The sequence below is a fragment of the Saccopteryx bilineata genome, chromosome 3 (genome assembly GCF_036850765.1).
Source record: "Saccopteryx bilineata isolate mSacBil1 chromosome 3, mSacBil1_pri_phased_curated, whole genome shotgun sequence".
In the NCBI taxonomy this organism is placed as follows: Eukaryota; Metazoa; Chordata; class Mammalia; order Chiroptera; family Emballonuridae; genus Saccopteryx; species Saccopteryx bilineata.
This window is the reverse complement of record NC_089492.1, coordinates 209,248,128-209,262,781: the sequence shown is the minus strand read 5'-3', so window position 1 is coordinate 209,262,781 and position 14,654 is coordinate 209,248,128. Positions and strand designations below refer to the sequence as shown.

At 34.0% G+C, this 14,654-nt stretch overlaps 1 protein-coding gene across 1 annotated transcript in view; it reads right to left on the bottom strand.

Annotated features, from left to right (window-relative positions):
• The window catches only part of ABCD3 (ATP binding cassette subfamily D member 3), a 98,419-nt gene that overhangs the window by 30,694 nt on the left and 53,071 nt on the right, over positions 1-14,654 (bottom strand). Inside the window, exons 4-9 of the mRNA XM_066268714.1 lie at positions 13,900-13,988; positions 6,585-6,654; positions 5,190-5,287; positions 4,722-4,845; positions 2,545-2,601; positions 151-293 (exon numbers count right to left, since the gene is read on the bottom strand). Coding sequence (XP_066124811.1) covers positions 151-293; positions 2,545-2,601; positions 4,722-4,845; positions 5,190-5,287; positions 6,585-6,654; positions 13,900-13,988 — 581 coding nt within the window. The remainder of the gene's footprint in view (positions 1-150; positions 294-2,544; positions 2,602-4,721; positions 4,846-5,189; positions 5,288-6,584; positions 6,655-13,899; positions 13,989-14,654) is intronic.

Sequence of the window (14,654 nt, the reverse complement as noted above, 5' to 3'; positions counted from 1 at the left end):
TGTGTATTTTCAAAAGAGGTAAATATACACCCACACACATAATTTCAGTAACAGCGTAACTAGACTTTTTTAAGTTAACTTACACGACATCAATATCCATAAAAATAAATTTTTAGTATAGTTAAATACATTTAATACATTTCTCCTTACCTGTTTGTAATGAGCCGGGAATTAACATATCTATACTCTCCTTCATACTTTTGCTCAGTTATTGTCATCTTACCAATGGGTCTTCTCAATCGAGTTAGGAATAGCCCAGAAACAAGCAAGTAGGCCATCATGCTCGCTGGGCCCTATTATTGTTTTGCAAGAGAAAGATACAAAGTTCAAGGATATCTAATAAATTACTGGATGCAACATGCACAATTTCTATAAGTAACTCATGACTTTGAGAGAAATTAATCTTTTGACTAATTTTTTCCTGTTTCCTTTCTGAAAAAATACACACTGAGCCCCTAAGTTTTTACTATTCATTCGACTCCTCCTCCTCCTACCAAGGCAGCTCATCTCTCAGCTCTCCTGAATATGCTCATTTAAAAACTCCTAATTGCAATCATCACTCTTTCTATGGCATCTAAAACTCCTCTGATGGAACTCTTCTTGATATTTTCTCAAGATTCCACAATAACTCAGACTTCCTTTTACCTTCTCTCTGAATGTCAATACTCTCTGGGTTTCTTCCTTAGGTCTCTTCTCCCACAATTACAGCTCTAGTTCCATCTCTCCTAAGAATCTATGACATTATTTCCAAAGAAGAACTATTCATCTTCACCTCACTGTTCTGTAGAGCCTCAAGCTTAATTTCCCCCAAACAAGTGCCACCTGCCTGTATGGTCTCTTATATCCTGCCTTCTAGCTCTGTACTTGATAACTTGCTAAGTGCCCTCACTACCCACTGACTATCCCAAGACGAAGCTTCAAGCTGACCTTCCAAGCTCATCACAAACTTGCCTCACTCCCATATGTATGCTATATTCTGTCATATTTTCTGAATATGCCACTCAATTAAGTTGTTATGTCTGGCAAGCCTGACATATCTAACAGATGCCTACTCATCCTCCTCAAGGCAACTCAAAATCATTTCCAATTCTTCCAACACTAAATAATGTATTTTTTCAAACTTCTACAACTGGATTTATCACTCTGCCTTATGATTGCTTAATACCTATCTCTTGTACCAGATCATAATTTCTCCTCAGTAATACCAGTCTTATTCATCTTTTTATTCCTATTTCCCAGCACAGTATGTGCAGAACATAGTGTATACTCAAATTTTTTAAATTAAATGACTGATTCAATGCATTTCAATTATCATTACAATATGAACAAAAAGATAACTAAAACAGTTTCTGCCTTCAATAAATGCGAAATCAAATAAATATTTCAATATATTCTGTATATATTATAGTATTATAAAAATGTAGTAAGTACCATAAAAATATTATAGTATAGAGACAAGAAGGATAAGGCCTAATCATTTCTTATAATAAACACATTATAAGAATGAGTAAATCTAGATTGTGAGATAGCAAAAGTTAGAAAAGTAGACAATAAAACTCAAATAAAAAACTGCTTTTCCCAGCTTTTTGAAAAGGAATAAAAACTATATATTATTTATTAATCAACTATAAAATATGTATATATTTATACATAAACCAATCACACTATTACATAGTTGTTATAAATATACAACAACATTACATATTAAATTACTAAAGTTAGATTTCAATAATACCGAGAAAATTTAAAGGTCATTCTTACCAACACAGATATCACAGATGGTAATAAGGCTCACAGGATAGTCAACCATTGATATTATCATAAAATATTCTTGAAACTGGTACAGCCAGTCTAAAGGTATTCCTGATATTTTAACACTCGAATTATATTAAAATGATGATCTCAAGATCTTTTTTTAGACATTACTTTGCAACATTAAGTATATGTATGTTAAATGTTAAACACTGTGCTTGTGGTTATTAATACACAAAAATTTCCCAAGTTAAAAAGCCAAATAATAATTTTTCAATCTCTAGTAAAGTATTATTTTAAAATCAAACTTTACTAGGTACATCCTATAAAAACATGTTCTTGATATAAAAAAGCCCTGGCTGTTTGGCTCAGTGGTAGAGCGTCAGCCCAGCATGTGGATATCCCAGGTTCGATTATTGGTCAGGGCACACAGGAGAAGCAACCATATGCTTCTCCACCCCGCCCACTCTCCTTTCTCTCTCTCTCTCTGTCTCTCCCTGCCCCACCTCCAGCCATGACTCAGTTGGAGCAAGTTGGCTCTGGGTGCTGAGTATGGTTCCATGGCTTCACCTCAGGTGCTAAAAATATCGGGGTTGCCAAGCAACAGAGGAATGCCCCAGATGAGATGAGCAGAGCATCGCCCAGCAGGGGGCTTGCCTGGTAGGGCACATGCTGGAGCCTGTCTTTCTGCCCCCCCCCACTTCACACTTAAGAGAAAAAAGGAAAAAGAACTCTCTGACAAACCATCCAGCTACTCACAATACAGCATTACAACAATAAAAGTAAACTCACCTGAGCTCCTATTGCACTCGTTAACTTGAAGATATACAAAACTATGTCTAAAAATGGCTGTAAAACAAATAAAAGGTATAAAATTAAAAAGAACTAATTACTTAGACTGATAGCTAATACAGCATGTTAAATACAAAATACTATTTAACATCTAACACGACTGTTAACATGTACATGAATTCCCACTGTATATAATGTAACAGCATGTAGATTAATGAACACATAAAAGACACAGTTCTTATTGTCAAGAAACAAAAAAGACAGCCTGACCAATGTCTACTGACAAGAGGAAAAAATATTTATTGCTTTCTATCAACTAAGATAGCTCTACTATGATATCTAAGTAATTTTTCAAGGTAGTGCAAAAACACTAAATAAAATGACCCAAGTTATAACCCCAAATCTGCTATCAGCTTTTCTGGTTTCCATATATCTTCACCTGTTAAATGAAAGGCTCTTCCTGCTGTTATTACTGTTTGATTCTATTCTTTTATAACAACATTTACATGTTGAAATAATTGAGTGAGCCTATCTATGAATATAATTTTGATATAAAACTCAAACTTCCAGAACTAAGGTTCCCACAAAGAGGCAGCTCAACTCACATACCAAAAGTGTTTTCTGAAGTGTTTTTCAAGAAACCGATATTGTGATCATTCACTTAAGTCTACAGCCATCCCTTCCTAACTAATAGATACATTATTACTAGGATAAGTGGCTTGGTTTATTAATTGGCTGGTACTAAGATAAATCTTTTCTTTTTTGCCTTATATATTATTAATAAGCTATACATACTTGTGAAATTCAAGCACATTTAAAAGTTGATAAAAATTTTGACTCAAAATTTGTCAGAATTCAAAAAACTAGATGTGAAAAGTAAATACATTATACTGCATAGCACCACTACAATTAATTTGATATTTAACCCTATTGCACATGTGACAAGACCTGAGCTATAGACTTACTCGAGTACCAAGATGTAAAGACTACAAATCTACAGAATTACATGAAAAACTTTATATATACCTCTCAAACACACACACACACACATATATATACAGAACAAACTTTAAAATGTGGTAATGGAGCAGAAAAGGCTGAATTACTGAACAATCTGTAGTTGTTTTTGTCGTTATAAGAGTTCCTCAATTTTGAAATAGTTAGCAAAGACTTCTAGAGAGCTGAATAAAGAACAAAGTTTGGCGTGAAGTGAAAAGGTATCCTAGCAGTGGGCCTACCATGAGGGGTGAAGCTCTTGTGGGTACGTATCACTTTTCTAAGAACTGCCTATCCTCCATCCATGTGGTATAAGCTGAGCATTCCTATTCTTACAATCATCCAAGCCCCTTGTAAATATGGACATCTGGATCAATTGTGGCAGAGGCAAAGACACTATAAATGGTCCAGGCTGAGACAATGTCCCATCTCAGACCAAGAACAGTCATGTGGACTAAAGTGGGAAATGGAACATCATCTAACATGAAGGGGGGGAATGCTGCGTAGACAGTCTTAGGTGCCCACTACATGTCCTAGTCAACGGAGGAAGGCAAAAAAGATGGCTTAATGAGAAGACCATAGCAAAAGCTGTAAGGGTGGTGAGATAAAATGAGGAGATACATAAGAACTGAGGAAATTAGCAGGAATAAAACTGGTTAAAGCCTATCATTTGAACCAAAAGCTTTGGCAATAGTTTAGGAAGCGGGAGAAACAGTAATTAGAAAACTGAAATAAATTAATGTCCTTGAAAATTGTTTTGACTGTTATTTAATCTAACAGAATTAGAGATACTGAAAATGAGCAATGGGCAGGAAGAAGTGCTAAACTAATGTTAATGGATTTAGAACTGAAACATAAATTGACTACCGATCTCTAACAAATTACAAAAATACAAAGATCAAAGGATAAAAATTTAAATTTTTCTGTTGTTTTACTGAAATCAGCCTGCAATATTCTTATGGAATCTCTATAAGACACTAAATCCTCAGTTCTTGGCAAAAGCACCTCGTAAAAATAATATAAAAAATTTAATTGTAGTTAAAATTATTGTAACTCTTAGTTTTCTTATAAAAACATTAAATATTTATATGCTGTTATACTCATCAAATCAATTCTACATAAATTTGCATAGATTTAAATTCAACAAATTAACACTTTTTTTTTTTTAAATAGTGACTTACCTTACTAAGATTTGAATACAGATCTACTACACTGTTACAAAACTTTTCTACATCTTGTGTAAGCAGCTGGTCTGGATTGGCTATTCTGTTGTCCAGATTTCCCATTTTATAATATGTGAAAGCTCTAAAATAGCAACAAGAAAATGACTTTAAAACAAATGATTTTTTTAAAAACTCACATTATACTAAATAGTTCAAATTAATAGAATCAGTAAAGTCTGGAACTGAAAAGGCCCCAGAGATTATCCCTAAAAATTTAAAAGATAAGGAAGCAATACCAGAGAAGAATGACTTGCCCATTAATGGAATGGCCAGAATTACTGAGTCTTTCCCTATATATTTCTTGCGTCAAAGAGCAATTTTCTTGAAAAACATAGCCAATAAAAAAGATAAATTCCTACATTTCAATATCGTAAGTATTATTGTTCAATTTAAGTACTTTTAATATAAAAACAGTTTATTACTTACTGGAGATACTCCTCATAGAGGTATTTAGTTAGTCTTACTCGGAAGCACAGTTTGAGCTCATTTAACCCAAACTTCAAGAAGTTATTAACCAGAGAGATCTAAAACAAACAAATACATATTACTGGTTTTGCTTCATTTTTACTTACTAAATCATACTTTATTTCTATCATTGGCTGTCCCCAAATTCTATAATTTTTATAATAGTTCAAAGTCATATAATTCAATTCTGTTCTACTTAAAACATACAAAGATACAAAGAGAACTTGCTAAACCAAAGGCTCTATTATCCTGATACATTAAACATTACCTGGAACTTAATTTTAGAATATGTTAGTTAATATTGATTCTGAGAAGCATCTTGCCAAATCTGCCACTTTTCTATCAAATGTAAAGGACTTCCTTTTAGGAGTACTGACAATTATGTTTATATATTTTGCTTCCTGCTACCAGTGTTATAACCACAGACAGTGGAATTCTACACACATTGCATTTGTATTTATTAAAAAAAATAGTGTTAAATGTTATACCTACTAATGCCATTTTCCAGGTTACTTCTAGAATATTTACTCTTTTTCATCATTTTATTAAAACAAATTCTTCCCTAGTTCCAAAGTCATACTGACACAAAATTTTCTCAAGAAAACACTAATTTCCTACTGACTCTCAATTGTTGACTGATATCTTGCTATTTATCTCAATTTTTTATATTAAAAGGTCTAAAAACCATGTATGTTCATCCTCAAGCTTTATCAAATCTCAGATAATCTAATAAATCGTAATTTACAATCAAGCTGCTTGCTCCTCCTTTCACTCCCACATTAAAATACTACAATTCTTATAGTGCCAATAAAATAAACAAGCTAAGAAAATCACTTATAATTTAGAGCACTTACCTTTACCTTTACTTTTAATAAATTCAGATAAAACTACATCCAACTGAACTTAAACTACATCAGTGGTTCACTTACTACAATATTGTGACCTAAAGCAATAAATCTAAACCAGGATGATTTTGCTCCCACACATCCTCCCCCTAAACTCAGTCCCTCAAGGGATATTTATGGTTGTCACACCAGATTTGGGGAGTGGGAAGGAATACCACTGTCATTTAGGGGAATGGTACTAAATATTGAGAAACCCTTGCTTAAGGGTTAAAAAAAAATCCACATATGTATATATCCACATGTATATAACTGAACCAAAGATAATTCCTTCTAATTTTTCTATCTAGTGTAAAGGCTTACATCGAAATATTCTACTACAAATTACAAAACTAAATTCAAAATAGGAATTTAGTATCATTAATCTTTAAAGAACTTAATAAGTAAATATATTTAAAGATTTTTAGAAAGATGCAATTCTTTTCCTTGTGTAAATTTAAAGAATTCCACTTACGAGAGGCATGGCAGCGATGAAGTTGAATAAGTACCTCTTGAAATCTTTTCTGCTACGACCAATGATACCACTGCAAACCACCACATGCAATGCATTAGTTGCAAAAGAAGCAATATTTAACACTAAGAAAATTTCTGTAAAACTCTAAAATTACTCTTGGAAATTTTTATTGAATCAAAAGAAGCAATAAGAAAAAAGATGTTAAGAAGTATTTTCTAACAAAAACGTTTCCATGTTTTGATCACTCTAAATCAAGGGTCCCCAAACTTTTTACACAGGGGGCCAGTTCACTGTCCCTCAGACTATTGGAGGGCCAGACTATAAAAAAAAACTATGGGCCCTGGCCGGTTGGCTCAGTGGTAGAGCGTTGGCCTGGCGTGCAGAAGTCCCGGGTTCGATTCCCGGCCAGGGCACACAGGAGAAGCGCTGATCTGCTTCTCCACCCCTCCCCCTCTCCTTCCTCTCTGTCTCTCTCTTCCCCTCCCGCAGCTGAGGTTCCATTGGAGCAAAGATGGCCCGGGCGCTGGGGATGGCTCCTTGGCCTCTGCCCAGGCGCTAGAGTGGCTCTGGTCGCAACAGAGCCACGCCCTGGAGGGGCAGAGCATCGCGCCCTGGTGGGCAGAGCGCCGCCGCCCTGGTGGGCGTGCCTGGTGGATCCCGGTCAGGCACATGCAGGAGTCTGACTGTCTCTCCCCGTTTCCAGCTTCAGAAAAATACATGAAAAAAACAAAACAAAACTATGAACAAATCCCTATGCACACTGCACATATCTTATTTTAAAGTAAAAAAAAACAAAACGGGAACAAATACAATATTTAAAATAAAGAACAAGTAAACTTAAATCAACAAACTGACCAGTATTTCAATGGGAACTATGGGCCTGCTTTTGGCTAATGAGATGGTCAATGTCCGGTTCCATATTTGTCACTGCTAGCCGTAACAAGTGATATGATGCACTTCCGGAGCCATGACACATGCATCCCATGTCACCGGATATAGTACTGTATGTGAGCAACACTGAACTTTGCATCCGCATCCTGTGCTCCTCTCAATGACCAGCAATGAAAGAGCTGCCCCTTCCGGAAGTGCAGCGGGGGCCGGATAAATGGCCTCAAGAGGCCGCATGCGGCCCATGGGCCATAGTTTGGGGACCCCTGTTCTAAAGAAACGGCAAAATTAAAAAAAAAACTAGTTCTTCCCTTAGTAAAATTTAGGGCAATTTTTAAAAAAGGCTTCAGCTGCCACAAGAAGGGTTTAGATGGCAAAACAATTACCATATTTTTTGTTCCATAAGATGTATTTTTTTCCCCCAAAAGCAGAGAGGAAAATGCCTGTGCGTCTTATGGAGCAAATGTTCTTTTTTTTTTTTTTTAGCTGCTGCAGGTTCCCAGACAACTAGAAGAGTATTTGAACATTAAAGTCTCTTCTCATTTGTTAATAACAGTGCTAATGGCTGTTAATACTGCTGTTGAGTTTACACTGTTGAAATATTATTGTGGTATATTTTATTAAATATTTTAACACACCATTTGGTTCAGATTTTTTTTTTCCTATTTTCCTCTTTAAAACCCTAGGTGCGTCTTATGGTCAGGTATGTCTTATGGAGCGAAAAATATGGTAACTCTACATACCCAGGAATGGGTCAATATAGATGATATAAGCTAATATTTCTCTTTTTAAAATATTTTAACATTCTGATTCTCATTTGTATGAACACTTTTGTGGAATTAATCTCTAAAGAGCTAGACTAATGAGAGATAAGCAAAAACTCCAACTATAAAGGGCCAAGAGCAAATATTTTAAGCTTTGTGGGTCATTGGGTTTCTGTTGAACTCAATCTTGCTACTGTAGAGAAAAACCAGCCAGGAATAAAACTGGCTGTGTCCTAATAAAATTTGCCAAAACAGATGGTATTGAGATGTGACCCATAGGTCTACTTTGATGACCCAGGACTAAAGGATGACTCATAAAGTAATTCAGTAGGGTCCCTCAGAGCCTCAAGATCTATTAATACACTTCAACTAAACCAGCTCCTCTTTTTAAAATCTGTTTTTAATCTATCTTACATATTTATCTGCTTTTAAAATATCCATTAATAACTTAATAAAAAGGGTTTCCTACTTTTTAAAGTAGTTTGAAAACTATTACATTATGTAAACAAAGAACCTGAGTACCATGTCTATGATCCAGTATAAAGATATAATTTACTGATCATACTCTGATTAAATGACATTTATTAATACTCCCAAGTATAAATAATATATACTTTGAAAACCTATACTAAATGATTTAAACGTAATTCTATACACAAAAAAACCTGATAGATACATGACAGAGAAATAATTTGCTTTTTATGAAGGAGTAGGTGAATAACACCATGTAATGTTAGCTGATGTTTTAGAGTAAAAAAGTTCCATGGTCAAATAAATTTGGGGAAACCTGGGTTAAGTAAAGCTGACAAATGTCTTTACCTTCTCAAAGTGCTTAATGGATAATATGTGCATTGTAACTTCTGACAGGGCTTTGTAGTACATAGCATGTCTTCTGTCATAACTAGCAGTCTACAGAACATACTTTGGGAAATGTTACTTTAATAGAAAAATTAATAGTCCAATTTTGATATAATTGCTAAAGAGAGAGAGAGAGAGTGTGTGTGTGTGTGTGTGTGTGTGTTGAACTAGAAAAAGTTAAAATAGAGCCACACAACCAAGCAATTAAGACAGAACAAAAAGTCTAGAGAGTTAAAATTGTTTGAACCAAACTTTACATAAAACCAAGTGCATTAGTGCTGCTCAAGCTGCGAAACACACAAAATTAATAAACTCTGATAAAACACATGCCAACATTCAGCAATAGTTTACCACTGGAATAGCAGCTATAAATTTAAAAAATGGTTTCTTGAATAAAGCCTTATTTCTGCTTATTATTCCACTGCAAAAAAAATAATAACGAATAATTTTATAGTAGTCCAGTCATTATTACTTTCAGTACATATAAGAATCTTATAAAAGATAAAGATGTTGCTTATAGCCAAATGTGAAAATATATAAAGTTACGTATTGATGATTACACACAGCAGCAACAAGAAAGAAGGATTCTCCTCCATATCACAGAATCACCAGTTTCTTAAAGAAAAGGTCTGTCCTAATAAAATTTTCCCGCACTCTAAAGTCATTAGCCACTGCTAACAAATACACCTAAAAGGTATAAAAGACATTAAAATGAAGTACACTAAGGACCACAGCAGAACTATGAATCTGAACCTACTTTGGAAGAGGCAAAATGGAAATGAAAGATAAATTCATTCCATATTATGAATTCACAAAATTTTAAAACTTGTCATTTAACCAAATGTCAAACATTTCATATATAACAGAAGTTCAAAAATATTTATTACAGAGAAAGTTAATTAGCTTTAAAATGACCATTTTACAATTGATGAGTCTGGGTTAAGAGTATAAGAAAATTCCTTGTACTATTCTTGCAAGTTTTCTCTCAGGTTAAATTGTATCAAAATAAGTTTTTTGGAAACTCTTAAATGTTTTTAGTTTTTGATTTTTTTACACCTCATAACTAAAATTGAAAACTCACTACCCAACAAGTTGATTAGTAAAATCACAAGCTAGCTCATGCTCCAGAATAACTTCCTTCTGCCCATCACCATGAACCAAATGAATGCACCACATACTCTTCATGATGCATTTATTCAATTAAAGTTGAAAAAATCTGGTTTAGAGAGTAAATATTATTCTTTTGGATTACAAAAGCATAAAATTACAAAATCTGAATAGAAGCGAAAAATCTTTAAAACAAACTAATCATCTAATTATACCCTGTTTGTACAGGGTTTTTATATGTATATGTAATATGTGACAGATTCTACACAGATATTTAATTGGTATTGATCATAGTGGATGTAACCTACATATTTTTGTCACAGGTAATTAACAGTGCTCTAGTTGGGTAGGCTATATTTTTATTAACAGATAATGGTATATAAATAATAAAGCCATCAAAGAAAAAAGTGTAAAATTCTATAATAATGTAAAAGAACATCAATGGATTCAAATTATTTGCACACACAGCTCATAAAAACAGAACTTGTCAATAAAATCGATATTGCTAAAGCTGACTGTTAGCAACAATGAACATTTCAATTATGTATATGCTGAAATTCTTAGAATTATTAAAAGAGTCCTCACTAGGGCACACAGACATAAAATTGACCAGCTCCTTCCCCCCTCATCAAACACAAACCTGAAGGACCACTCAACAAGCCCTCAACCTGACTTCTGACACGTTTTTAGGCCTTCACTTTTAAATATGAATACAAAGCCAAGAGTGAGTGACAAACTGCTTGAGGAAAGCCTCTAACAAGAATGACAAAGATACGAACAACAGACAAAGGATCATGAAGGAAACAAACAATGCAGGGAGCTAAAAAAAAGTCACAGACTTGATAGATTGACTTCTACAAAAATGAACACCCATAAAAGAAGTTAACTCTTAGAAATAAAATTATAATAAAATTTCATGGGTAAAGTTAAAAGAAATTTCCTAGAATACAGAATAAAATATCAGTAATAAAAACAGTACAAAAATTACAACATAATCAGAGGATCAATTCAGAGGGGCCAACACTCAACAACTATTTAGGATTCCAGAAAAAATATAGAAAAAAATGGAGAGGAAGAATGAAGAATGACTTAAAAGAGCCCAGCATAAGGAATTAAACAACAACAAAAAAATCACACCAACATTCAGTAAAATTGTAAAATTCCCAAACAACAGCAACACAACGATAACAAGTGATCATAAAAGCTTCCAAAAGGAAGGAAAACAGATCTGCTGGGGAAAGGCAACCAGCAAGGGAATGAGCCTCCATACCCATGTGTAGTGGGATCAGAACAAAGTTTTTAGCCACGCTGAACATCAGAATCACATGGATGTTTCAAAAAGTAATGATTAAGTGAATCAGCATATGCAAAAGTGGGCCCAGCCATCAGGTCCCTGATGATTCTAATCATCCTGCAGTCAACACTGAGAACCCAGTGAGTTCTAGAGAAGACAACAGGATACTTTCCAAATTCTGACAAAAATTTTCAACTTGCAATGTATATATACAGCTTTATCATCAACCAAGTGTTAGAGTAGAATACTTTGTCACATCTAAAAGGTCTCAAAAATTTATTTCCCTTACCCCTTCTCAAGAAAAGACTGCATCAGCCAAAATGAGAAAGTAAACTAAGACAGCAAAAGATTCAGAAAACAGGTTAATGCAGGAGAGAAGCATGAAAGAAATTCCTAAGATCACGATAAAGCAATTCACATACATGACTGCTATTTAGTGGGCCTGAAGTGCAATCAATCCTGATTAGAGCAGAAAACAGAAAACTAACAAGCATAAGGGTGGGTGATAATAAAAAGATAAAAATTGCCTGACCAGGCGGTGGCGCAGTGGATAGAGCATCAGACTGGGATGCAGAGGACCCAGGTTCAAGACCCCGAGGTCACCAGCTTGAGCGTGGGCTCATGTGGTTTGAGCAAAATCCCACCAGCTTGAACCCAAGGTCGCTGGCTCCAGCAAGGGGTTACTCGGTCTGCTGAAGGCCCACGGTCAAGGCACATATGAGAAAGTAATCAATGAACAACTAATGTGTTGCAACGTGCAATGAAAAACTAATGATTGATGCTTCTCATCTCTCTCCGTTCCTGTCTGTCTGCCCCTGTCTATCCCTCTCTCTGACTCACTTTCTCTGTAATAAATAAATAAATAAATAAATAACAAAAAGAATTTAAAAAAAAAAAGATAAAAATTGACAGACTGTCTGGTGTGTCTGACTAGATTACAATACTAAGAAGATTTCACAGTGTTGTCAAATAAGCTTGAGTTTAATTAATAAGTAGGCAAAAACCTAAAGCACACAAAACCTTGCAATTTATTAATGCCAGGAAAAACAAAAAGTTGTGTATAAAATAAACTACCAAAACCTATATACCACGTGGCTAAGCTGTAAATAGTACATAGTTAAAATCATGCAAACAATAAATTCCAATCTGACAAAATGTTTCACTGTAACAACACTGAGAGGATGAGAACAGGTGTGGGGAGGAGTGTAAAGAGCCAGTGCTCTTCTTCCAAGATAGAAATAAATATTTATATATACTCTCTAAAAGCTCCAAACTCTAGAAACAGTGACTCAAGTATGTTACACTGAAATGCAGAGATAAAATTGATGAAACAGAAAATGACTGGCTCCAGGAATGACAGTTATGAGTGGGAGAAACAGTGCACAGGATTTATAAGTTTGTGACTAACTCCCCCAAGACTGACATTAAGCTACGTTCACATATTATTTTTAAAATGGTTCATATATTATTTTGATTAAAATTAAAAGGCCTAGGACTGACAAGTTTCAGAGAGACCTGTGGTTGAATATAGGAGCCTACACAATTTACACACATTCGGAGGCACATGGTTAGGGCTTTAAATCTACACAGATAACCTTTATTCTCCTAGAGACAGAAGAGTCAGAAAACATGTGCATAAAACATTCTTTCTCTTCCTATAAATCCTCTAAGAAGCAAATAAAGGATTATAGGAGAAAAAAATCTTTATTGGAAAATTTAGCAGCATTTAAAAATTTAATCATTCAAAAGGTTTATCATGAGTATTCAACACATTTTCTAATAAAACATCTCAGAAAACAAAATTCCAAGAAAAATTCTGCTACAACATTCAAACTGTATCATGAGGAACAAATTCTTTATTAACAGATGTTATTTTTTGTTTTTAGATCCAAAATTATCAATTGCAATGATTAATAATTAATATGAAGACTATAATGAAAAAAATTATAAACGCTAACTTCAAAAACTGAAGGAAATTTCTAAATTTAATTGTTTTTCCCTTTAATAAAGATTTTCAATGTGATTCTCTAAAATGCTTTGATATTTTCCTTCAAATATCTCATTAATTTTAGTCATCCAACTTGGTGACTATTTTAAACCCCCAATAAAACATTTTTTATACTGAATTTTAATTTTCTTCTTATTTGTCTCTAACCCTCTACAAACCGTCAGCTCTGCAGGGCCTGATACAGGGAAGCTCTCTACCATTCACCAGTACATCCCTACCACTGAGTTCCTGGCACATGGGAGACACTTGGTAAGTATCCAAGTAAATGAAGAGACATAATTTGACTTAAGTATTTATATCTAATTTAACATCTATTTCTTGCTCATTAAGATACTGTTTAAATATGAGACAAATTAGTATTTCACACATATGGGAGGAAGGCAAATAGAAAAGTACCTTTCAATGAGTGTCCCATTTTGAATCATCCAAACATCACAATATGTCCGAGACACCAGCATGACAGCAATAAGTATCAGGTAGCCTGTCTAAACAAACCAGGCACAATACATTAAAGAAATGCACTTTAGAAAGTTAAAACAATTACTTTGGTAAAGATTTTTGATTTCTAAATTGAAGACTTTTTTTCTAGTTTTAATACAGTTGGCTGATATTTTACCTATAGGCAATTTTAAAATATAATTTTAAAAAACTTTAACAGATCATTTCATCTAACTTTCTTATCCAGAATTCAAAAGTGAATTTCAGGCATGTCAAATGACTTGCCTTCAGACAATTGTCAATGACAGAAACTAACAGTATAACTTCGATCACCCAAATCACTGTGTATTGTGATTGTCTTATATTTTTAATATATGACTAATACAAAAACTGACAATTTCCTAAAAATGAAAGAGAAAAATGACAGTCACATACTGTCAATATATAATTAAACAACAAATACTGAAGTCTAAAATTTTATCTAAGTAGAATAAATTTGGTTCAGTTTGTTTGTAAAATCTCTAAGAGTACCCCTGCCCTCATAGGGATTTCAATTTAGTTAATTAAGGCAAGAATTACACTAAAAAAAAAAAGAAGAAAACAGCAATGTAGGTACATCTGCATCACTTCATGTGCTAAAAAACAGGAAGGGGAAGGTCTGGGGTAGCAAAAGAGGATTATGACATTAGAAATACATTAACTAGACCAGTGGT